Source organism: Zygosaccharomyces rouxii (genome assembly GCF_000026365.1).
Source record: "Zygosaccharomyces rouxii strain CBS732 chromosome E complete sequence".
NCBI classification, from domain to species: domain Eukaryota; kingdom Fungi; phylum Ascomycota; class Saccharomycetes; order Saccharomycetales; family Saccharomycetaceae; genus Zygosaccharomyces; species Zygosaccharomyces rouxii.
Genome location: NC_012994.1, coordinates 67845 through 92719, shown reverse-complemented (window position 1 = coordinate 92719; position 24875 = coordinate 67845). Strand labels below are relative to the sequence as shown.

General features: G+C 38.8%; 12 protein-coding genes and 1 non-coding gene across 13 annotated transcripts; 5 read left to right on the top strand and 8 right to left on the bottom strand.

Moving 5' to 3' along the window:
* Positions 1-221: 221 nt before the first annotated feature.
* RNA14 (cleavage polyadenylation factor subunit RNA14) lies at positions 222-2180 on the top strand (the record flags this gene model as incomplete). Its single annotated transcript, XM_002498956.1, has 1 exon — positions 222-2180. One exon carries the CDS (start codon positions 222-224, stop codon positions 2178-2180), a length of 1959 nt encoding a protein of 652 aa, XP_002499001.1.
* Positions 2181-2302: 122 nt separating this feature from the next.
* Positions 2303-3616, bottom strand: ARG7 (glutamate N-acetyltransferase; the record flags this gene model as incomplete). The annotated part of the gene is made up of 1 exon (XM_002498955.1): positions 2303-3616. The coding sequence occupies one exon, from the start codon at positions 3614-3616 to the stop codon at positions 2303-2305; it is 1314 nt and encodes a 437-aa protein (XP_002499000.1).
* A 350-nt stretch (positions 3617-3966) lies between these two features.
* ZYRO0E01210g (sugar porter family MFS transporter) lies at positions 3967-5745 on the bottom strand (the record flags this gene model as incomplete). Its single annotated transcript, XM_002498954.1, has 1 exon — positions 3967-5745. The coding sequence occupies one exon, from the start codon at positions 5743-5745 to the stop codon at positions 3967-3969; it is 1779 nt and encodes a 592-aa protein (XP_002498999.1).
* A 1250-nt stretch (positions 5746-6995) lies between these two features.
* Positions 6996-8957, bottom strand: ZYRO0E01188g (sugar porter family MFS transporter; the record flags this gene model as incomplete). Its single annotated transcript, XM_002498953.1, has 1 exon — positions 6996-8957. The coding sequence occupies one exon, from the start codon at positions 8955-8957 to the stop codon at positions 6996-6998; it is 1962 nt and encodes a 653-aa protein (XP_002498998.1).
* Positions 8958-9539: 582 nt separating this feature from the next.
* DHR2 (RNA helicase) lies at positions 9540-11423 on the bottom strand (the record flags this gene model as incomplete). The annotated part of the gene is made up of 1 exon (XM_002498952.1): positions 9540-11423. One exon carries the CDS (start codon positions 11421-11423, stop codon positions 9540-9542), a length of 1884 nt encoding a protein of 627 aa, XP_002498997.1.
* Positions 11424-13389: 1966 nt separating this feature from the next.
* Positions 13390-14094, top strand: RIM9 (Rim9p; the record flags this gene model as incomplete). The annotated part of the gene is made up of 1 exon (XM_002498951.1): positions 13390-14094. The coding sequence occupies one exon, from the start codon at positions 13390-13392 to the stop codon at positions 14092-14094; it is 705 nt and encodes a 234-aa protein (XP_002498996.1).
* Positions 14095-14215: 121 nt separating this feature from the next.
* AEP1 (Aep1p) lies at positions 14216-15952 on the top strand (the record flags this gene model as incomplete). Its single annotated transcript, XM_002498950.1, has 1 exon — positions 14216-15952. One exon carries the CDS (start codon positions 14216-14218, stop codon positions 15950-15952), a length of 1737 nt encoding a protein of 578 aa, XP_002498995.1.
* Positions 15953-16151: 199 nt separating this feature from the next.
* Positions 16152-17651, top strand: KAR5 (Kar5p; the record flags this gene model as incomplete). Its single annotated transcript, XM_002498949.1, has 1 exon — positions 16152-17651. One exon carries the CDS (start codon positions 16152-16154, stop codon positions 17649-17651), a length of 1500 nt encoding a protein of 499 aa, XP_002498994.1.
* A 20-nt stretch (positions 17652-17671) lies between these two features.
* SMY1 (Smy1p) lies at positions 17672-19678 on the bottom strand (the record flags this gene model as incomplete). Its single annotated transcript, XM_002498948.1, has 1 exon — positions 17672-19678. The coding sequence occupies one exon, from the start codon at positions 19676-19678 to the stop codon at positions 17672-17674; it is 2007 nt and encodes a 668-aa protein (XP_002498993.1).
* A 280-nt stretch (positions 19679-19958) lies between these two features.
* On the bottom strand, positions 19959-21137 carry VMA5 (H(+)-transporting V1 sector ATPase subunit C; the record flags this gene model as incomplete). Its single annotated transcript, XM_002498947.1, has 1 exon — positions 19959-21137. The coding sequence occupies one exon, from the start codon at positions 21135-21137 to the stop codon at positions 19959-19961; it is 1179 nt and encodes a 392-aa protein (XP_002498992.1).
* Positions 21138-21366: 229 nt separating this feature from the next.
* TEF4 (translation elongation factor EF1B gamma) lies at positions 21367-22798 on the bottom strand (the record flags this gene model as incomplete). The annotated part of the gene is made up of 2 exons (XM_002498946.1): positions 21367-22400; positions 22591-22798. The coding sequence occupies 2 exons, from the start codon at positions 22796-22798 to the stop codon at positions 21367-21369; spliced, it is 1242 nt and encodes a 413-aa protein (XP_002498991.1).
* On the bottom strand, positions 22453-22546 carry SNR38. The gene has a single exon (XR_002648406.1). It is a non-coding gene; the product is annotated as a snR38 (small nucleolar RNA).
* A 742-nt stretch (positions 22799-23540) lies between the features above and the next one.
* RRP14 (ribosome biosynthesis protein RRP14) lies at positions 23541-24869 on the top strand (the record flags this gene model as incomplete). Its single annotated transcript, XM_002498945.1, has 1 exon — positions 23541-24869. The coding sequence occupies one exon, from the start codon at positions 23541-23543 to the stop codon at positions 24867-24869; it is 1329 nt and encodes a 442-aa protein (XP_002498990.1).
* Between the last annotated feature and the right edge of the window lie 6 nt (positions 24870-24875).

The following is a 24875-nucleotide window of genomic DNA, read 5'->3' as shown; positions in this document are numbered from 1 at the left end:
CTTTATAATTCATATTGTATAATGCGAAGAGGTAACCCGCATCTTAGAATTTTTCACCAAATCATCACCAATACAAGCTGTAGAAAGAGCACCAACCACCGTAATACGGAGAAACTCGACGAACTACCAACCCAATCTCAAGGAATAAGGTCTTTGTTAGAAAAGATCCTTTTCCCTCGGCCTATAACCTCCTTAGTCGTCTTTCCCTGACCCCCCTAGAGATGTCTAGTGCTGCTACACCTGAACTTTCGGTAGGGACTAACCAACCAAATGGATTGCCAGGGAATGAAGGTGATAACGATATAGTTAATGGAATTCGTCGTAAGATCGAGTTAAATCCAGCAGATATATTACCATATTTAGAGCTAGTGCAGTATTACGAATCTAAGGATTCTTTTCAAGAGTCAAGAGAAGTTTATAACAGTTTACATGATAAATTCCCCACATATTCACCACTATGGACTTTACAGTTGAAGGGAGAATTACAAAGGGATGAATTTGAATTCGTGGAAAAAATGTTAGCACAATGTCTTTCAGGTAAATTGGCGAATAACGATCTACCATTATGGTCTACTTATTTGGATTACGTTCGCCGGAGAAACAATTTAATTACAGGTGGTCAAGAGGCAAGAGCAGTTGTAGTAAAGGCATTTGAATTAGTAATGGATAAATGTGCAATTTTTGAACCTAAGTCCTCACAATTTTGGAACGATTATCTGAGCTTTTTGGAACAATGGAAGCCTGTCAATAAATGGGAGGAACAACAACGATTAGATATGATTAGGACCCTCTACAAAAGGATGCTTTGTGTTCCATTTGAAAATATTGAAAAAATGTGGAATCGTTATACTGAATGGGAACAAGATGTGAATTCATTAACCGCTAGAAAATTCATTGGTGAATTATCGTCGGAATATATGAAAGCTAGATCTTTGTATCAAGAGTGGTCTCACATTACAAAGGGGTTAAGAAGGTCATATCCAGTTAGTGTTTCGACAGCCAATAAAAACAACGTTCCTCAAACGGGGGAAGGAATGGATCCGAGTCAACTGCAAATCTGGTTAAATTGGATCCATTGGGAAAAGGAGAACAAAATGTCATTGAACCAGGATTTATTGAATAGAAGAATAACTTACATTTACAAACAAAGCGTCCAATACATGCTTTTTGCTGCAGAGATGTGGTACGACTATGCTATGTACATTCCGGACGTATCTGAACGTCAACAGATATTATATACTGCAGTCTTGGCAAATTCGGATTCCCCCTCCTTAACTTTTAAACTTGCAGAGTCCTACGAAACTGATAATAAATTTGATGAGGTGAAAAGATGTTTCGAAGATTGTACGAATGCGTTATTGCAAGGTTACCAAGCTATGGCAAATGAGCAAGATGACGACAGCATGCCAGTTTTCAAGCAAAGAAAAAAATTGACATTCGTGTTTTGTGTGTATATGAATGCGATGAAAAGGTTGGCAGGATTATCAGCGGCAAGAATGGTATTTGGAAAATGTCGTAAATTAAAAAGGATATTGACCCATGATATTTATATCGAAAATGCCTATTTGGAATTTCAAAATCAAAATGACTACAAAACACCATGTAAAGTTTTAGAATTGGGACTCAAATATTTCCAAACTGATGCTCTTTACGTGAACAAATATTTGGATTTTTTAATTCTGCTCAATAGAGACTCACAGATAAAGACACTTTTTGAAACCTCAGTAGAAAAGATTCAAGATTTAACCGGTTTAAAATCGATTTACAAGAAAATGATTAGTTATGAATCAAAATTTGGTAATTTACAAAACGTTTATTCATTAGAGAATAGATTCTTCGAAAGATTTCCTCAGGAGAATATGATTGAAATCTTTACCGATCGTTATAGAATTCAAGAGGAAAATCTGATAAAGGAATTAGAACTAACATATCTGGCAGACGATCTATTGTCATCTTCAGATTTGACAGAATTAACGGGATCTTCATTAAAGAGAACTCGTGAAACTCAAGACAAATTACAATCAAATAAAAAGCAAAAGAATAAAATTGGTATTCCTGAGGATATCATTAATGTGTTAGCAATTCTGCCCAAGAGACAATATTTCAAGGCTCCATTATTAGACCCTCAAAGTTTGATAAACTATTTAAATGATCAAGTAGAATTACCATCCCCAAAATGATATATCGTAAGATAACTTTTTTACTCCATGATTTTTATATAGCAAATGTATTATAATTATTACTATTACTATTATTATTATTATAATTATGAAATAAAAAACGTATTTTACAAACCCCTTTCTCAAGAACGGTAATCACCATTGATTGTAACGTACTCGTGGGACAAGTCACAGGTCCAGAATTGGGCTTCTTCGTTACCAGTACCAAGATCTACGAGCACTTCCAAATCAGGTAATGCCAAGATCTGTGAAGCTCTTTCCTCGTCGATGTTCAACTGAGGAACACCATTGACCAACAATTTCAATTCTCTTGGTTCTGAATTATCAGTAGCGACAAAGCTAACGTTTAATTTGTCAGTTTGTAAAGAATCTAAATTGTCCAGTTTAGCATAACCAATTGCACAAAGAATACGACCCCAGTTCGCGTCCTTACCATAAAGAGCAGTCTTCACAAGCATAGAGTTTGAAATCGATTCTGCAATGATTTTAGCATCAGCAAATGTTGAAGAGTTTTGCACTTTAACGGTGACGAATTTAGTTGCACCTTCACCATCACGAACCACTAGTTGTGCTAATTTTTGGGCGAATTGAGTCACCTGGTCACGAACTTGCAAAAATTCAGGTGAATCCTCTGTAATTTCATCTGTCTTGACGGCACCATTTGCAATCATATTTATAGTATCATTGGTACTCATATCACCATCCACTGAGATACAGTTAAAGGAACGATCAGTAGCAAATTTCAACATTTTAGATAATGCTTTACTCTCAATAGGTAAATCTGTAACGATAAAACCCAACAAGGTAGCCATATTAGGACAAATCATACCAGCACCTTTAGCCATACCAGTTAAGGTATACTGAGTACCATTCTTTAGAGTAAAATTTGAAGTAATTAATTTTGGGAAAGTATCAGTAGTGCAAATCGATTTAGCAATGTTTAACCAACTGTTGAAATCACTACCAAAGGAATTGTTAGCAAAAAGCTGTGAAACACCTTTACTAATCTTATCCATCTGTAATCTCTGACCAATAACACCGGTAGACATAATAAGTGTAGAAGGACTCGTAGCACCCAATTTTTCATCAATCAGCTTGGCCATTTGAGTAGCATCTTGAAGACCAACTTCACCAGTAACGGAATTTGCACAGCCGGAATTAACTACAATAGCATTAATACCCTTACCATTTTTTTCTTCTAAAACTCTCTGAGATAATATAACAGGTGCAGCTTTAAATTTGTTGGTAGTAAAGACGGAAGCTGCCGAGGATTCATAAGACTTGTTGGTATTGACCAATACACCTAGATCTAAATTACCATTCTTTTTAACGCCAGACGCTATGGAACCGACTTGGAAACCTCGAGGAAATACACCACTCTTGGGAACATGGGCAGCATATTTAGCACTTTGCTTGAGAACACTAGAAAACTTCATTTTCTTATTACTCTCCGATTGTGTTTTTCCTTAAACGAAGAAGAAGAAGAGGACGAAGGACAGCTACAGCTACGTTGAAAAATTAAAACTGTTCGTATTATATATTCTCTTGATCACCTCTTATGTATAAAGAGTCATACCAGTCGTCACATAAATAAAATTGTAAAAATATTACATAGAAATAAAGTTCGAAGTGGAAGAGGGAGAAAAAAAATGCAATTCAAATGAAACTGACTTCCTAGAATACATATGGAGGAACCAAAAGGATTAAAAATACAACAAAACAAAAAGAGGAATTAGATCGTTATAATTCGGATAATCAAAAGGCATTATTATTATTATTATCATGATTAAGGATCGTTATGATGTACTGGAATTGGTGCTTCCACATTAGAGCTGTTTGATGAATTATCATTTGATTCTTGAACTTCATTATGTTCAATTGGTGCATCATCATCTTTACGATTAGATGATGGTGATTTAGAACTAGTTTCCACTTGGAACAAAGCAGCATTTGCCTCAGCTTCCTTCTCATCGTATTCCTCCTTTTCATTTTCATCATCATGAAGACCCAAGGATTGTGAGTAGTCTTCAACTTCAGTCATTGATAACTTGGGCAAACGATGAGCAACCATCCATGGTAATGTACCATCGACATGGGCCTTGGCAAAAATAATATCGATTTCTTCCAACGACCTACCGGCGGTTTCTGGGTAGAAGAAAAAGATAACTGGCAAATAGATGAAATTCATAACCGCGAAGAACAGGTAACACCCCCATTGAGAAGTTTGAATGAAAACTGGTGTAAACATAACAACTGCAAAATTGGTAACCCAATTAGTACAGGTTGACATGGCATTAGTAGCTGCACGAACCCTCATTGATGCAATTTCAGGTGGATAAATCCATGGTAATTCTAGGATTGCCAAACCAAAACATATAATGAATAAATATAAACCAACAGCGGCACCCTTTGCATTCTGCTTTGTTGGATTAACCAAACAAGCAAATGTGATGATGAATGAAATACCTTGACCCAATGCACCAAAGAAAAACATCTTACGACGACCAACTTTTTCGACCAAGTAAAATGATGGCAATGTAGATAAAGTGTAGACAGTTGCAAAGACACCACCTAGAATCATTGCAAGTAAACGGTCCAATTGAACAGTAGTTTGAAACAAAACGGTAGAATAGTAAATGGCAGCATTACAACCAGTAAATTGTTGGAAAAATTGGGTAGAAGATGCAATCAACGCACGGCTAAAATTTTGTTGCTTACCCATAGAGAACAATGATTTCATCTGAGATTTTTGGTTCGAAGATCTGTTGACAGCTTCGTGTAAAGATGTCATTTCAGCTAAAATTGCATCGTCATTCTCGGGTAAATCATTCAAACAAGCTAACACGTAACGAGCTTCTGCGGGTCTTTTCTTTGCCATTAACCAACGTGGTGATTCTGGCATTCTAACGATACCGAACAATAAAACTAAAGCAAATATAATTTGAACAGAAACTGGAAATCTCCATTGAACACTTGAATTAATAAAGGAAAATCCAAAATCAAGCCAGTAAGCAATCATAGTACCAAAAGCAATAACAGAACCATCCAAATTAATCATTGCACCTCTAATATTTGGTTTCGTCATTTCAGATTGCCACACTGGAATAGTAGAAGTGTTGAAACCTGTACCAACACCAGTAATAACACGACCAACAACAAATTGACCCAAACCCCAAGCGTGGTGGAAAGGTGCTGTAGAAATAACAGTCCCAATAATGACAATTATAGCGCCAAAAATAATCAATGGTTTTCTACCAATAGCGTCACCAAAGAAAAGAACAAACAGTGAACCGAAAAAACATCCAATTTCGTAACAAGCGGTAACTGCACCTTGAATAACACTAGCATAACGATCATTATCACCGTTTGATTTCGTTGGTGGAAATTCTTTGTTGAACTGATCACCAGTAATAAGACCTGACATCAAACCTTGATCATAACCGAAAAGTGCAAATCCAATAACAGCGACAGCTGCTGCCGTATATCTGAGTCTCGCACCTTTGAGACCAGCTGTACTAGTTCTGCTGAATACATAGTCCATGAAACCTTGTGTTCTTTTACCCATTGTCTCTGTTAACGTTATTAAAAGTTATTGAATAGCAGATAAGTAACGGGTGGGTTCTTACTTTTACTATTTGTATATATGTGTCTATTTAAAACTAGGATCTACAACGAAAACGACCAGTCGGGATCTAGAAAGCAAGAGAATAATCCTTCAGTTTATATAATTGAAACTGATTGACCATTCTTCAAGCTAAACAGTGGTTATGACCCCTTCCTTAGCGCCTAGTTATCTCCCCCAGCGTAGTTCCGAAAGAACTAGACGTACAACGGTCTGCTAGCAAGTGGGGAGAACCTACCCGCCATAGTGGGAATATTACTCCGAACGTTTCTAAGTAAACCCCATGGTAGCGTTCCAGCATGATACGTTACTAAGCTACATTTGGCACTAGTAGACCGATTTTACCGCTTATAGTTCTTATGACGTTATCCCGGGAATCCGGTAGTATTAAGCTCATGGAATTGTGACGTGGGCAAATGGCGCTACTCGGCGCAAGGGCCCTTATACTATATACGGAAAATGCGGAGCAAGGGTCCCATTTAGGACTTCACACATCCCCTCTTTCTGCTTACGGCTGATTGTTCATACGCACACTTCCGGGGTACCGTCGCCCGTTGCATACTTGCCCGTTGCATACTCGCCTGGGGCTAATGCGGCTGTCTGAAATACTGTGTGGCATGTCGGAGAACGGCGGTGCGATACGTACACTTGTGGGGAGCGAATGGTGTGTAAATATCACGGTGCGGGGACGGTGTTACATTGTAGCACGGTAAACACGAAAGATAAGACGTAATTGTACGGCTGTGAGGGGAAGACGGCGGGCAGGACTACATTACCGATGTAACTAGGTGGAAAGGTGGAGTAGATAGAGCCCTGGCCAGATCTTTTGAATCAAAAAAGGTGTCAAAAACAAAAAAAAAAAAGAGGTATAAATTGATAGATAAATTAGTACTTTAATACTAATGTAATTTGATTGGTTCTAAAATATCGATCAGTATAACCTTAAACAAAAAGGAAGAATAAAAGAAAAGTTATATAATAATTAAATTGAGCTGGATATTACTGTCCACTAGCCTGCACAGCTTAAAGTTATGATTATGATTTTTTTTGTCCTTCGTTTCTCGTGAATTAAACAACAAAGATAAGATGAAAATAACTTCAACATATTTTTACAATCCCTGATTGTCTCAGCTGCACGCCTTGCAGTTCAGACAAAAAAGAGAAAAGGGTAAGCATTAAAAGTGAAGTAAAGATTAAGCGTGAGGAGCCCGCTCAGATTCACGCGACGAAGAAGAGCCGTTCAATGGCTCAGCGGTGAAAAGTGCATTTTCCTGTGGTTCTTCATCTCCTTCTCCACCTTCAATACCCTCCTTTTCGTTTTCGTCGTCGTACAGACCCAAGGCACTGGAGTAGTCCTCAACTTCAGTCATTGATAACTTAGGTAACTTGGCGGCAACTCTCCAAGGTTGAGCGTGTTCCACATGGGCCTTGGCGAAAATGACATCAATTTCCTCCAATGATCTACCTGCAGTTTCAGGGTAAAACAAAAAGACAACTGGGATATAGATGAAGTTCATTAAAGCGAAGAAGAAATAGGTACCCCACTGAGAAGTTTGAATGAAAACTGGTGTAAACATAACGACAGCAAAGTTTGTCAACCAGTTACACATAGTTGACAAAGCATTGGTAGCAGCACGAACTCTCATAGAAGCGACCTCAGGTGGGTAAATCCATGGTAGTGGCAACATAGCCAAACCGAAGAACACGATAAACAAGAAAAGACCGACAGCGGCACCTTTACCGTGTTCTGGAGTAGGATGGGTCAAACAAGCAAATGTAATGACAAACGACAAACACTGACCGGTAACACCGATTAAAAACATGGGACGACGACCTAAGTTTTCAACTAAGTAGAAGGTAGGTATGGTCGAGAAGAAATAGACGGTAGAGAAAGCACCACCAACGATCAATGCTACAGTACGAGACCTTTTCAAAGTTTGTTGAAACAAAATAGTAGCATAATAAATGGCAGCATTGCAACCAGTGAATTGTTGCATGAATTGGGTGGAGGCAGCAATAATGGCACGGTTCATATTTTGAGTCTTACCGTTGGTCAATAGATCCTTGATGCTGCGCTTCTTATTTTCAAATCTTCTAGCGGTGTCAATCAACATGGTAACTTCGGCGACAATTTCGTCATCGTCCATGCTGCAATCGTTTAAACAGGCGAGAATATACTTGGCTTCTTGAACACGCTTTTGTCCAATTAACCAACGTGGTGATTCGGGCATTTGAATAATACCAAAGAATAGTACTAGGGCAAACAGAATTTGCAGTGAGACGGGGAATCTCCATTGAACAGAGTTCTTAATAAAGGAAAAGCCCAGATCTAACCAGTAGGCAATCATCGTACCAAGAGCAATGGTAGAACCATCCAAGTTAATTAGACGACCTCTAACATTAGGCTTAGCCATTTCTGATTGCCACACGGGAATAGAAGATGTATTCAAACCAGTACCAACACCAGTAACAACACGACCCACAACAAATTGACCCAAACCCCATGCGTGATGGAATGCAACAGTAGAAATGGTAGCACCGACAATTGTGATCAAAGCACCCATAATAATACAAGGCTTTCTACCAATTTTTTCACCGAAAAACATAACAAAGACTGAACCGACAAAACATCCCAGTTCGTAACAAGCGGTAACAGCACCTTGAATAACAACAGTGGTTCTTTTATGAGTTGCCTTCTCTTTCGTTGCAGGAAATTCGTTGTTAAATTCATCACCACTAATAACACCGGACATCAGACCCTGATCATATCCGAAAAGCAAGAACGCAATCACAGCAGTAGCCGAACAAAGAACTCGAAGTCTTAAACCCCTTGCACCGGCGTGGGCAGTTCTAGAGAACATGTATGCCTTTATCCCCTTTGGGGGTTCGAACCCAAGCTGATCGTAAGAATCACCCTCGGGAAGATCGCGGGGTAATGACTCCGCGCCGTTCCCCCGTACAACGGGAGAGTCGGAAGATGGGGGAGTTTCCCCACCGTAAGTTTGCTTTTCATTCCCATCTTCTTTTTTTGCAATAGTAGAATAGCGTTCCCTACTGGAACTGGCGGATTCAATTAATGAACCTTTCTCTAAGTCCCCCATCGTATGACGGTTATCTGGAGGTATATCCTTTTCACTCACACTACTTGCAGCCATAGCACTTGATTATGTCCTATGTCTTTGGCTGAATCACTAAGCTTGTCCTTTCGAGATGGAGACTTAAGTAGGAAGCAATTAGATTTCGTTGCAATATTTTATATCTTCATTGATTACGGAAAAAACTTACAGATCCTTGTTAATACAATTCCTTTTATATGATCTTTTTGCACGGACGGCACTATACACACATACAGAATGCACGCCGAGTCTCCAACTCCGTACGTCCCGTTCTTAGCCCTAGTTGCTCGAAGAAGAGCCTGTAGCATTGCTTCCAAGTAACTACGCGGGGATCAGTATTCGAGGGAAGCGTAAGAAAAAAAGCGACCCTGTGTGTTTGTGCATGTTAATGCCGTGCCGTGCGGCCCGTAGTGGAGCGGAGAAAGGGAATGAGAAGAGGGGGAGGGGAAACGTCAGAAAGTGGGAATGTCAAAAATAAGAAAGAATGTGGCTGGCTGGCCGTATATAGTATTGTATATAAAAAACCATATAGGTACGTCATTGGGACAAAACGGACTCTAAATGTACACCGTTGTCCTGTTGCTCTCGGTTGAACGGCAACCTTTTCCACGGGTTACGCAATTACGAACTTAACCATGATAATTCGAGCCTAGAAACATTCCTAGCGTAACCTTTTGACGTATAAACGTATTCCGTGTAGAGGATCGCGGGGCAATCGGTCTTGCGCTGTGTGAAAAGAGTTGAAGCAGGGTGTGGTTGAACCGTTTCACCGGTGGTAACAATCTTGTGTGAACGGTCTGGGTGTAAAATTGCTAAGTTCTTAGGGTACCCAGATAAAAAACATGTAATGACTGCGGGGATTTCTTCAGTCTCAAGGGCGTGGTGTGCGGTGGGGTCAGGATCCTCATGTAATCGGAATAGACTCCGTAGTTGCCCCCGCACTTTTTGCACCTGTCGCATTGCCCTTTGGTTTACGTATAGTTCTTGGCAGAAGGTTTTTTTCTCATCGCCGGTCAAGGAGGTTCTAAAGTAGTGATCCCACAATTCCTTGTAGAGCACCAAATCTCCCCAACGTGATGCACGGTGGCAGATGGCTGTACGGCGTTCATTGACTATATCCCTTTGTTCCCACGGTGGAGACAGCAGAACATTCTCCACACTCAGGCACGCAACAATATCAATACAAGTGTCGAGGCAGTGCTTTTGTTTATCTTCGGCGGCTATTAGAACAACACCTAACTGCGGTGGCAGTGGTAAAGATGACATTCTATATCCTAGGGGTGTCAACGATCCCTTTGCATCTAATGCCCCTAATAGTAACAGTTCTCCAAGAGCTTGCAAAATAGATTCCTTCCCCGGATGTTCAAACCATGACCAATTCAAAACATCATCTACACCATGACGCTTTAACAACAGTAATGGTTCTGTGACGTCACATCGCGCGATTTCTGGTTCTGTAACTGCTGGCATTTTCTCAAAATCTGATTCCTGGAATAATCGGTAGCATTTTCCTGCACATTCACGACCGGCTCTACCGGAACGCTGTTGTGCAGAGGCGCGCGAAACTGGGACGGTAAGCAAGGTAGACAAGTTTAATGCGTGTCTCCAAACTTTAACCCTACGTAATCCTGAATCAACAACGTATTTTACACCGGGGACTGTAATAGATGTTTCCGCAACGTTTGTACAGAAAATAATTTTACGTGATTGTTGTTTACCTTTGATCCTTTGGAAAACTTTCAATTGTTCTGATGGTGGTAATGAAGCATAAAGTGGCATACCGACCATGACTGGGAATCCCCTACTTCTAATCTCCGGTCCAATTCTTTCGAGGAAAGTTACAGCCCTGTCGATCTCTTCTTGTCCCGGTAAAAAACACAATACGTCACCGAGGGGTTCCCCCGCATTAATTTGTACCACACAACGAATAGCTATCTCGACCAAATCATCGCACGGTTCTCTAAGGTATAATTGTTGTACTGGGAATCTTCTACCACGAACATGTAAAATAGGGGCATTGTGGAAAAATCGGCTAAAAGATTCGGCGTTTAATGTAGCCGACATGATAACTATACGCAATTTTCTCCGTCCCTGTAGTTCCTTAAGGAAACCGATAATTAAATCAGTCAAAACTGTTCTTTCATGGGCTTCATCGATAATAACAGTATCGTAGTTCTTTAGCTCTTTATCATTAATCATTTCTCTTAGCAACATACCGTCTGTAACGTATTTGCATCTTGTTTTTGATGAAGTCCTGTGATCGAAACGAACTGAGTAACCAATAGTATCACCAACTCTTGAATTTGTTTCTTGTGCGACCCTAGTGGCTAAATTAATCGCAGCGACCCTACGTGGTTGTGTGATTGCGATTTTACCATATTTTAAGAGTAACTGTGGAATTTGGGTTGATTTACCCGAACCAGTTTCACCGATTAGAATTGTTGTATCATGAGAAAGGATGTGGGAGAGGATCTCATCACTATGAACTTGAACTGGTAGTAACATACCGGCGATGGGGGCAGGGAAAGAGCAGAGCGGTTATGCTTGACGGGTTTTTATCTTTCTGTTATTGTAGGGCGGCGGTGGTAGCGATGAGATGCTGATGAGGATTTTTTCAGTCATATCTTACGAAAAGATTACTCGAGGTTGATATCGGAAGATGTACAAGGACGATGAAGCTATAGGCGATAAAGGTAGTAATATGTTCGATATTTTGGGGAGCAAACTGGATACGTAGGTTATGTAATTGGATAAGTAGTATGGCTGTATCTCTGTATCACGTGATGGGCAGGGTAATCTCGCTTGAGTCAGAATCTCGGTAGCCGCTATCATATACGCGATACTTCTACGCAGAATGATGGCGAGTGGGAATTTATAGAATGGGAGCTGAGCGGGAAGACGAACTTGAACTATTGCATGTTTCTTTGAAGCTGTGAGCGAAGCGAACAGCGACTGTTTTGGTTCTTTTTTAAAAGAACAGCGTGTAACAGGGCAGTTACATTGGCAGTTGCAGCAAGATGTCGGTTGCTCAATAAATTTAAGTGATCATTTTGTTCTTTTAAGGAGGAGCTGCGATATAAGTGTACTATTTGATCCATTAAAGTGTAATCGATTTTGATATCAGCACTAACGAATGCAAGAAATTAGTAGATTTCCCCGTTACGTATTCGAATAAAATCAAGGGTTCAGATGTGCTAAGAATAACTGGACATGCATCTTATCACAATGCGTTCTTGCGCCTTGGGTAGCGGCGAGTGTTTAAAGAAGCCAATTACTGGGTATTGGCCTTTGGTATACAATCTGCAATCAAAGAGACGATTTACGGAACGAGATAAAATGTACTAATAATTTATGTCGAGACTTCTTCAATCGGTTTCCCTCGAAAACCCACCTAGACCAGCAACACAGTCCTAGTAATACACTAAGTCCGAGATTTACGAAGATGAAAGGGACAAATGGGAGAACTTTGATCTTCATTGGGAATGCAGGCAAACGTCAATGAATGGTACTCGAATGAGGAAATGCCAACAATGCCCTTTTAATTGAATGGTACATACACTAAAGTGGAATTGTAAAAAAAACAGCCATACGTAAAGCGGTCATACCAAATGCAGGGTCAGTTTCAGAAAGGCTGGCCCTGCATAAACCAAAAGGGAAACTGTCCCTAACGGAGTTCTTAACTCCGACAGGATTAATTTCAATTGGGAAGAGAATTTTTGACATTCGTCCCAATAAGTGAGAGGGACAAAAATCCAAAAACTAAAAAGGAAATCGGCGGAAACGAGACTGAACAATCACGCTATTATTTTAGAATACTGACGTATTAGGAAGTAACAGTGCGATTCTGTCTTAGGAAATTAGTTGCTTGGACGTTAACAACTTACAGTAGCAGTAGAACACTGTCTTAGGAAAGATAATGAATTGCATTGAATGTGCAAATCCATCGGAATACTGATGGCGGCTAATAAGATGCCAGTACTATGGTTCTAGTGATTGACGGTGATTTGCATTATACACCAGTATTATTACTTCGATAACAATCGAAAATCGACAAGCACAGTAAGATAAGAACAAGAACACCGGCTTATTAACGAGGGTATGAGAATTTGTAACCACTTTACGTTTCGAAAAAAGTTTCCAGAGAATTTCATCACGTTAGCTCTGATACTTCTCAAATAGCAAGTGAGATTAGGTCACATTAGTCCCCATGACCATTAAGCGTCTTATCAAAGAGTTACCCCTGGAAAACCATTAAGAATGCCAAACGATAACCCACGGGACTCTATTCTCTACACATATATTAAATTTAAATGTGGCTGTTAATCGGTTTTTTAAGCTTTTTATCAACGGCTTATCGTTAGATATCTTGAACCCAATTTTCATCATCAAATCACACCGAACGTCAAATACGTCTTCGCACTGGATCAGCGTTCAAATTAGCCACATCTAGGAATCGTTCAGGAAACTTGCTATGAAACTAGCAGTCAAATTCTGTCTAGCACTGCTTACGGTTTCTCTCATTTTTCAATTGTTCGCGATCATATCAACTCCGCTATCATCTATACCTCTTTCCACTTCGCCGGGTTTTGAATATGGAGTCTTTGGATACTGTAATACTAATATTCACAAATGCAGTTCACGGAAAATCGGTTATTCACTAGAGTTCGCACCACATCCAATGCCACCAAACAAAGTACCTACTTTACCATCGGGCTTAAAATATAGTGTCACCAAATTACTGGTGGTACATCCACTTTCATTTGCTATTACATTGACGTTATACGTACTGATTTTTCTTATGAGTCACCAGCAACTGGCAAATTCTCCCATGTTTCTTTTATCGATTGCACTTTTCTCACTACCCACATTTCTCATCTGCCTATTGTCGTTCCTGGTGGACCTTTTGGTGTTCAGCTCTGATCTATGCTGGCCTGGTTGGTTGATGTTACCGGCTACAATTGTCATCGCCGTTTGCTGCTCCTTACTTTGGAATTTGAGAAGTACAGTTTCAATCAAGAATTACGAAACATTGCAGAGCTCAAGAGCTAATACAATTGAAACTCATTCGATGCACGATTGGAGAGATAGAACAAGAATTCCCTCCATTATTCGTAGCGATGATCATAGTAAACCCCTTCTCGAACCCGAGTTGACTTATACAAGTACTATCGATTGATCGCTTCGCACGTCTGAAATTTTTCAACAATGAGGGACATCGAATCAACCAATACTCATTCATTGCAAGAGCGTGGAAAGTAGATGCTTTAGGAGGAATTCAGCGTTCTAGTTAATTTCTGATGCCCACGAAACCCCGTCATATTCCTAGGAACTTTTTCCTGGATCAAAAGTCCCGGTATCAAAAGAATGGATTGACCCCATTGCCGCATCAAATAATTCATCCATTTTATACACCTACTAGAGCAGCTGAGCTATCGGCATGTTCTAAAGAAGTTAGAGGTAAATTATTAGAAGGTCTTAAAGTGGTTCCTGCACTTGTTACAGATTGGAAAGGAAAGCCATTGCTTAGGAATCGATTTATCAAATTCGATACGGTTAAAGGTGTCAATGTATGGTTACAGGGGTATGCTTCTCGAAGAAAAGAAGCTGAAGGTGTGATATATCGTACTTTGGAGGGTCAACCAGAGAAACTTATAACTCCGAGTAAGTTGCATAGATCCAATGTACCACTTGTGGACAAAGTGACGGAGTTGTTCGGATCTGAACGTACTAAGCATTTGAATTCAGCTGCCCTTGACTCAATTGTGGATGAACTTGTCAATGATAGGGAAAAAAATTTATTCTGTGAAGATGTTTATATATACTTATTGCAACACCACGTTAATTCTGAAGGTAAACTGATAGCAATTATAGAATCAATTAAATCACACATGGAAGCCGATATTGATCAATTAAAAGTAGCAGAAACTTTGATTCTACAGCTCGTTTTATCAATGCAAAGGAACAGGTTGCCCGTCACGAAGGAATTAGTGAATGCATACCATCAGTTGATTGACGCAGTGAATCAAAAATTCTACACTAATGCTTGTGAATTACAATTTGACCCTTTAGTAACCCAATGCATATTAGAATTCCATATTATGAGTGGTGATTTGAATCACAGTAAAAAATTACTCAGTCATCTTATTTTAAATGGTTGGGCGCTCAGAGAAGATTTATCTGTCAAATATTTGCAGTTGGTAGAATCCAAAGTACGTGATGAGGATATAGATACAAGAACTTTGAAAAGGTTTGCATACATTTCTGATTTTAGACCTTTATTACAAAGAGCTCAAACACCACTTTTCTTTGCTGCCCTAGTACCTTACTGTAGACATTTCGGTGAGCTTTACAGTCTATTAACTGTCATTACAGAGAAGGTGCATAACACAAGGGAGGTATTTGATGTAACGCTTCTTTCTATGATCGAGGCAACAACGCATATGGGGAAGAACAACAGGTATAAATCTGCAAACCTATACGAACTCCATCGTACTGTTTTACCTTACTACGATAACAATTTACCAGCCAAATTTGTCAAAGCGTTTGCCCTTCAGTTTGCCAAATTCAATAATTGGTCTGCAATCGCAGGGTTCTTCAAACAATACCCATCCTATTTCACACCTAATTCCATAGCTTCACTATTATCAGCGTCACAAGAAGGTGTTACAGATTCTACCAATTATCCAGGGGGTGTTGTTCAGATGCGTAAGATCTTCATTTGGGAGTATGTTCTGCCATTGTATTCGAAGATGTCACTGAGGGCTAGATCATCAATAAGTGCTACTTTTGATACACCAAAGCTTTTCACAGAAGCTATAAAACAAGAGTTGAAACTTGTCAGTGCTGGTCAGGCAGATGTCATGAATGAACTGATAGCTATGGGTTATGAGAGTAACCTGTTACGGTTCATTCCAGCTACTACTTGGGAAGATATCTTTAGGGTTCCGCATTTAGTGGCAGCTCTTAAACCCTTTAGTCAAGAAATTGAATCACTCAGTGGTAAAGCAGCAGGTGCGACAGAATCTTCTCAATAAAATTTCCATTTGGCATTTTATTCATGTACTTCTATTATATTCATGTAGATAATTGTGATAATGATAATGATATTAATCATGGTGATACGTCATATATCAAAGGTGTTATGAAAGACGTGTAAGAAAAGTTGGTAAAACAAGTAATTGAACAACTACTTTCAACATGGCTTAGACTGTGAAGGGAAATACTAGGAAGAACATGAGATCGCTATTGCATTTCTTATCATGGAATCTCTTATTGCTTGTAATCCAATGCCATACCGCTGAAGTTGTGGAAAGCGTTCAGCAAAGGCTACTTTCAAGCAACTTTAGGGATGATATTGTATCAGATGAGACTTTACAAAGAAATTTCCCATTTTTAAAATCTAGTTGTGTGAGGGATGCTCTTAGAACTTTTCTACCTATATGTTTGAAGCAAGGTGTTGAATCCATAGAATCTTCATTTAAAGTGGAAACCGCAGTTAAATTATCCATATGTGAATTCCAGGTTGCAGGCTTGGGACATATCCCAGACTCTTGTAAAAACACACAAACTGATTCTATGATGGATTGTATGATACAGCTAGAATCTTCTGCTCAATGGTGGACGACTTACAGTGGGAATTATCAGCGGTTATCTTCCATATGTTTTGAAAATTCTCTCCCTTACGAAAAGGAACAGATATTGTCCTTATTCCTCAATATTACAAACATACAAAGTGAAATTAACGATAATTTTACCCGACATTTCTATAACATGATGTCAAATGTGGAATCATCATCAGACGAACATTTACAAACGATTGCCCAATTGTTTAAAGAATATTTAAAACAATTTGATGAAACATTTAAGGATAAGCAAACCGAATTCGAAGGGTATCAAGATGATATGCAGAGTTTAATAGTTCAAAATTCACAATTCATTAAAAAGCAGAATGTCGGGTTCATGCAAAGTATGGATTCGTTGCAACATATGATAGATGGTATAATTATGGATTTAAAGAATGATGAAATATCTCAACAAATTGTTGAAGTCCAAAATGAAAATTTAGACAGTTTGAAGCAAATGAAAAATCTTATGCAGGAAATCTACCAATTTCAAAGACATGGTCAAACTCAGATGAATGACGAAATGCAACTATTCTTCGAGAATACCAAAAAAAATATGGATCTAGTTACAGATGATGTTAAACAATCTCAGTTGAGAGCTGTAGAAGAACTCCGAGTATCCTTGTTGCCCTCTATAATAGAGGAGTTAGCTCCTCAATTGTCTAACATCAAAGAAGATTTGTTAGAAGATTGGAAATCTGCCACATACTTGATGAATACAGATTTTCAATCGTGGAATAATCAGATTAATGACACTTTTCAACAAATTTCCCTGAAACTAAATACCACGCTGGGAGCAATTGATAATATAGATCGAAGTTTATCAAAATTTGAAAAAATCTTGACAAGGGTATCACAACTGATCACTTGTATCAGCACTTTCACACAGTATACTTTTAGCGCAGTATACCACTTTTCCACGAGCAAATACGTTTGGAGATTTTTCTTCATTACTTTTGCAATTAAGAGATTTTCCTTACAATTTTCCTGGGGTAAACTACTGTCTCCCATTGCCGCCTATGCACAAGTAATGGCAAAATTTTGTCTTCTAATCTTTGCCATATATGGTGGGTCAAAATTGGGTAATATTATAATGTCCGTTGGTACATGAAATGACAGAGCTCGAGTATTCTAAGGATTGTTTTTGTCACTAGAGTTTTCGTTCTCAATGCCTGAAGGTAGTCGAACTGCATGAAGGTTAAGTCCTCTATGGGATGTCTTAGAGCTATTAGATTCTTGGGAATTTATCGTCACGGCACTACTAGTGGATACATTAGATACCTTCCTGGTCCCTAGATTGTTACTATTGGATAGATTAGATATTTTTCTGGTCCCTAGAGCGTTATTACTGGAATTACCGAATAACCAATTGCCCTTTTTATTCTTAGAGGCATCTCTAATATGATTCAATTCTCCTGGGGGAAACAATAGACCATTTTGAGGGACATTTCCAACCTGACGTTCTTGGATCTCATTTTGTAATTCTTCGATTTTTTCTGAACGTGTTTTAGCTACATGCATCCATTTTTCCATCTCTTTTCGCAGAATTGAATTGGTATTGAGAACGTTCCTCATTTCATTTTCGTTGGTGTTCAGTTGTTCTAAAAGCTTAACGTTCATAGCTTCAAGAGCCTGAGCCTTTGATTCCTTGTAGTTGAGTTGCTGCGACATTTGTGACTTTTGGCGTAATTCTTCATCCAATCTCATCTGTAATTGAATTACTCTTTCGCATTTTTCCATTAGGTTATCTAAAACTTCAGACATCTCATTTTGAATCCTTCCATTTTGTTGAGACGTTAAATTCTCTTCTTCAGAACCGGATTTCTGAGTTTGTTGAGATTTACGATATAATTCTAATTGATCCATTAACTTCATATTCTTTTCGGTCAAAGATTTGTTTGTGGAAACTTGGTTTTTATTCTGCTGAATGGTACCACCCAATTTACTAACTTCATCTTCCAAATATTTTATTCGAGTCAAATAACTATCCTCCCTTGTGCTCATATTCTTTAGTCTAAGATCGAGAAGAGCTTTAGAATTAAGTCCCATTTTGTTTTGTACTGGAAAGTTATGGATTGATCTGAGTCTGGAGCCCAACGATAGAGTGATTACAGTATTTTCTCTATCCGCCTTATCGGTGGAAGAAAGCATCACGGCTGTAGTCTTGCTATCACCACCAATTGCCTGTTGTAAAAATTTTGCCAGACGAGAGGTACGATGAGTATGTTTAGAGCTATGGTTCTTTGAGGATGGTGATTCTAATTCCGATAGTCCATAAACTACTTGATGCAAATTTTGCATAGATGAATTGGTAGATTTCATCTCATCGGTTGAAATATCATATTTCAAATTCTTATCCAATTTATCAGAACTGGCTAAATCTATTAGTTGCAAAACGCTATGCTTCAAGGTCTCCTCCTTTTTATTCCTTTGTTCCACTGTAATATTTAAAAAGGCACTAGATCTAGATTTCCTATAATGAGAATCCGAATGACACCTACGAAGGTGACCTTCATTAATATAAGCTAAAAGCTCATAAACGGAATTGACGCTGACAGTTCGAAGACCCTTAACAGACAAAGTATGTGTTTTGGTATCACTGGATGTCTTCAAAACTTTTGAATTTTTCTGAAGAGATAAGAGATCATAAACATTCTCAGCAAATAACTCGAAGAAATTTATACTGATAGTTGATTCATTGCCACTATCTTCATGTAACTTATCCAATTGATCAAAGATTGATTGGCACATCCGCTGAACTATACCTTCCTCGTGATCATTACCGAACATAGTATATGTTTTACCAGACCCTTCTGATCCAAAGGCCATTATGCTTACATTGAAACCTGCTAGGAGTTCCATTACATTGTCACCAATGATATCTTCACATACTTCCTGTTGTCTCACACCTACGTCGTAAACTTTATTGAATCGAAATTTATTGGTATCATTTGCATCACTAAAGAAAGTTGCCTTACCAGCTACTTGTGGGAAATCTTGTAACGATAAGGATCCAGCGCCATCTTCCACATATGACAGCTTGGCCGCTTCATCAATAAGTGGTTTTAACCTCAACACAACCCTAATAGAGGTAGGCTGGACAATTGCATCGGTACAACCGTTTGAAATAGACTGCATGGTCAAAAGATTGGTTGAAGCAACCCGTCGGCACCTTTTATCAACTTGGCAGTAAGCGTAGTAATTGGTTTAGATAGTTTTTCAGCGAGAGGGTCTAATCTCTACTACGTGTGCGTAAATCGATCCGGCGTGAAAAAATCACTTAACTACGATGAAGAGTAAAGATCAGAATAAGATGACGATGTAACCTTAGATTCTTGGGTCAGTTGGTGCTGACATTTCATCAGGGGGTCTATATAATTTTTACGGCTAAGAACAAAAAAAAAGTTATTTATTACCTTCACAGAGAGATGGTGTAAATGACAAATGGTTCGTATTCTGTATCCACTAGAGCCGCATATTGGTGAAGACTTGCGTCTTCCTTCACAATTTTACCTTGTTTGTTTCTTGCAAATGCATTACCGCTCAAATATCCAAATGCTTCCGTAAGTTCAGCCTTACATTTGCTCAAGTTCTTTGGTGGCACTGCAATTATCTTAGTATTGAAGTCGGGTGGTAAACCATAACGAAGTACTGATTCGACAAAGACACGAAGCGCCTTCGTGTGGAACCAGTTAATAAAACTATCTGCATAAGCAGCCTTAGCCAATCTAACCAATTGTGAGCGCAATGATTGCTCCAAATGAGCTGCAGAATCGTGCTCTTGTTTCAATTGGTCAATCAATTCTTCTGAATAATCAAATTCCCTTGGAGTAAATTTCTTTTCCCTTGCAGCTGCATTGAAATCCTGTACACTTTTTTTGAAAAGATGTACATTATAAAGAATGTACTCTGAATCCTGTGATATGATACCAGCGGATCCTGGGACCACATTTTTGGCTAAAGTCTCATAGGTTTTCTCAAAATTAGATTTCAAACTTTTAGGTACGGCTATGAGTACCGTAGTCAAATACTCTGAGTTCAAGATAAAATGCTCTGGTTTAACAATATCGTGTAATGACCTTATAGATAAGTCACCCGTTTTCTTCCTTTCTGCAGTCGCTAAATTGGTTTTGGCATTGTTGTAATTGGTACTAGTTGCTCTAACATCAGAATCCAATTGTGTAGATTCATCCGTAATCAATTTCATCAATTCTTCAATTGACTTATCAAGTCTAAACTTTCTTGTCATCCATTGAAAATTTTCCAAGTATTCAGGTACTGGCACGTTATTTATGGGGACAGTCTTATAGGCATTGGATCCACTTTCGTTTAAACTAGTTAAAATCTCAACAATTTTACCAATCGACGAACCAATTTGGTTATCTGCTTTCGCCAATTCTTCAGATTGTACAATTAAGCTGTCTAATGAGCCTATTTTAAATTCAGGAATTTGGAAATCAGATACAAATGCCCTACCACCGATCAATTCATTTTGTAACCAAGAATCTGCACTTGAATTGGAAGAATTGGCAGGTGCTGCATTCCGAGGTAGTGACAAAAGTATGAAATCGTTTGCAGTGTACAGAGTTGTAGACATTTCTAGTAAAGCAGAGCAGTTCTAAATCAACAACGGAAGCCCCTTGACAACCGATTGAATCGTTAACCTCAACTACTTCGATCTGTAAGCGTTGTTGTTTAACAAGAGCAGCCCATGTAGACCTTCACATCTGTCCCCTGTGTCATCCGACACGAGGAGTATAAAATCGAGTTATCAGTACAGGTACTAATAGTATTAAACACTAAACAATAATTAGTATACATTTCAATCATTTCAAGACTTTACCGTCAGAGATTTCTCTTGGTTCACCATTGACGATAACTGGCTTGTCCCAAGCCCACATGTCTTCGACGAAGGCCTTGTCTTCTGGCTTAGTAGCGTCCAATTTGGTGAAATTGTAAGATTCCCAGTCTGGAGCCACATCGAAGGCCTTTGCGTAATCTTGGCCTCTAACCATGATGGCACCGATGATACCGTTGTTGTTGTTTTCACCGTAAACAACCAAACAACCGAACATGTATTTAACGGATGCAAATAATCTGGTGAAGAAACCACCGATCAAATTGTTGGACATAAAAGTCAAAGTCAATTCATCGTTATATTTGTATTCAACCTTCCAAAGAGACCATTCTTCAGGGTTGTAGTTTTCCCAGAACCATGGCAATGAACTTGGCCTAGTGTCTTCATTCATGTACTTTCTCTTCCAGTCTTCAAGTGGGAAAGATGACTTACCCAATACTTCCAATGGGTGTTTTGGTTTCTTCTCTTGAGCTGGTTGTTGAGCAGCAGGAGCCTTTTGGGCGGCTTCTTGCTTTGGTTGTTCCTTCTTTTGTTCCTTCTTTTGCTCCTTCTTCTTACCTTGAGGTGGCTCAAGAGCCTTTTCCACAGGTTTGAAACCCTTGTGAGAAAATTGCACGCTTGGGTGAGCACCAATGGTGTTGAACCATCTTGTCAATTGAGGGTGCTTCTTTCTGAAATCAGCGCCAAGAGCAGATGAGAATGAAAAGGCCCAGATGTAATAAGACACGATATCAGCAAGAGTGACATTTTCAGTAGCCAAGTAAGTGTATTCCGAAAGTCTTTGTTCAAAAGCCTGAGCATACTGTTCTAGAGCTTCCAAAGAAGTATCTAATTCCTTCTTGTTGAAAGGTTTTAGACCAACTAGTAAAAAGACAGCTGAAGCAGCTGCTCTAGCAGCATCAGAGTTGGCAAATGAAACCCATTTCAAGATGCTAGCCTTTTCTTCAGCAGTGGAACCGGCTAGTTGATTTTGAATTTTTTCGTCATTGGTCAAGGTGACAACTAGAATTGTTTGTTAGTAAAAGTTCATAACGGATTCATATTTCTTTATGAAGCTAGTTGATCAGAGTATAATAAATCTCGACATATTTGTCATTCAGACAGGGATAACTGTATATTGATAAAAGGTTTCTCATCATACAATTAGCAACATAAAGAAAAAAAATAAAATGGAAGGCATAAAGTAACATACGGTAATAGATGACAGCGATGGTTTCAGTTAATTTGAAACCATTTTTGCCAAGGAATGCAGGAATCTTTCCTAATGGAAAGTTTTTCTTAAAAGTTGAATCTGATTCTCTATCAGTGACGATCTTAACGTCAAGATTCAAATACTTTACCAGATCTGAGACGAGCTGGCCTCTTGGAGATTTTTCAATGATGTAAAGAGTGGAAGACATTGAGCAGCGATGGTCTAGAAAACCTTCTGAGAGAAAGGAAGAAAAGTTCGAACCTCATTACACTGAAAATTTTTCATCTTTATAATAAAATTTTAGCAACAACCGATGCTCATCGCTTTCGTTACCCGGGGAACATTTTTTTCACCAAATGATGCCGTTCGGGTTAGGTCTTCATGAAGAAGTAAAAGAAACAGACAAGCTTCGTTAAGGTTGTTGGCATTCTTTATATTATGAGACCTTTCGGTATACTTCCAGTTCACATAAACTCACAACAGACGATGCTCCACATGTAAGGGTGAATAGAGCACTTGAACTATTAATTGGATCTCAGAGTATCAAATTTTTACTTAACCACCAAACAACTTTATGACCTGGGAAAATTAGCCGCCGAAGTGAAACACGTAGAAAACGCGGGAAAAATTCATGAAAGCATTCAATATCCATATAACAACTTTCCTCCAGTCATATAAGGTTCTCAATGAACCCTTTCACCTTGTATTGGAGCTTCTTTGGCTTCTCACGAGTGATTCGTAAATTTTAGATGATCTTGATCTCGGCGGCGAAATCGCGTTTTATGCCCCCAATAAAACATATTACCCGGCCTTTCATCTGAAAAATTTTGCAGGCGATGAGATGAGATGAGATGAGATGAGTAGCTGTATAGTAATAAGAAGTATCAATAGGTAATATACGTCGATTCGCCCGTTCATTTACCACGTTAAAGGTTTATTTGAATCCTACGATGGCTAATTTGCTCGAAGAGAGGCTGCGGTCGAATTCGAATGCTTTCGAAGGTTTGCTTTCGCTAATTCCAGCTAAGTACTACTACGATGACCAGACACAGGAGCAATGGAAGGCTAAGAAGAAGAGTAAGACGCAGTCTAAGGAGGATAAACAGAAGAAATTAGATCCTGAACAGCAGGGTGAAAACTCTCTGAGTACTTTGGAAGTAATGAAAGAAAGGGAAAAAGATGCAAAACCTGTGGTGTTACCAGGTGAAAAATTGAAGAAGTTGAAGGACGAAGAGAAGGAACGGGAACAAGAGGTTAAGGAGGACGAACCTTCCGAAGAAATTGATGGTACTGAGGATATTGATGTTGTATTCGATGATGAAGGTAATGAAATCAATTTGAAGGAGGATGAGGAGGAAGAGGAAGAGGAAGAGCACCAAGAAGAGCCAGAAGAGCCAGAGAAGTCTCCTGCTGTAGAAGAAGAATCTGAGGAGGAACATAAAGAAGGGTCTGTTGAACAAGAAAATAAGGAATCTCAAAAGTCTCAGAATAAGCCCAATCTAGAAGCTCTGCGGTCAAAATTGCAAGCCAAGATTCAAGATATGAAGGAAAGACGTAGAGCTCCTGGTACAAGGGTTAGAGGTGCACCTAGTTCAAGAGAGGCGATTATTGAAGAAAGAAAACAGAGATTGGATCTTAGGAAACAGAAAAACGATTCTCAAAAGCAGCAGAATAATAAAAGTGGTGATGAAAGTGAATCTGATGAAGATGATAGTGATATCGAGACTCAACCACCTACTAAAAAAGCGAAAATTGAAGTGGATGCTAATGACATTATGTATCAAAATATTGAATTTGATGATGGTAATAAGATAACTTCAAACTTACAGCATCTGAAGAGGGGACCAAAGAAGAAAGGACCTGCTAAAAACGATATCAGGGCACATTTAAAACTTTTAGAAGCCAAGAAAGCTAAATTAGAATCTAAAGAAGAAATGGATCAAATAAATGCTAAGGAAAAGGAAAAATGGCAACGTGCCATGTTGCAAGCTGAAGGTATAAAGTTAAAGGATGATGAGAAATTACTTCGTAAGGCTTTAAAGCGTAAAGAGGCAAAGAAAAGACGTTCAGAACAAGAGTGGAGAGATCGTAAATTAGCAGTAACGACGTCAAAGGCCGACAAGCAAAAGAGAAGAGAAGAAAATTTGAAGATTAGAAAGCAGAACAAAGGTGTGAAAAGGTCTAAACAGCAAAAGATGAAGAGTGCTTATAAGGGTAATTCAACTATGGTGAAAAGAGCTGGATTCGAAGGAAGGCTGAAAAGTGGTAAGAAGAAATAATAACTA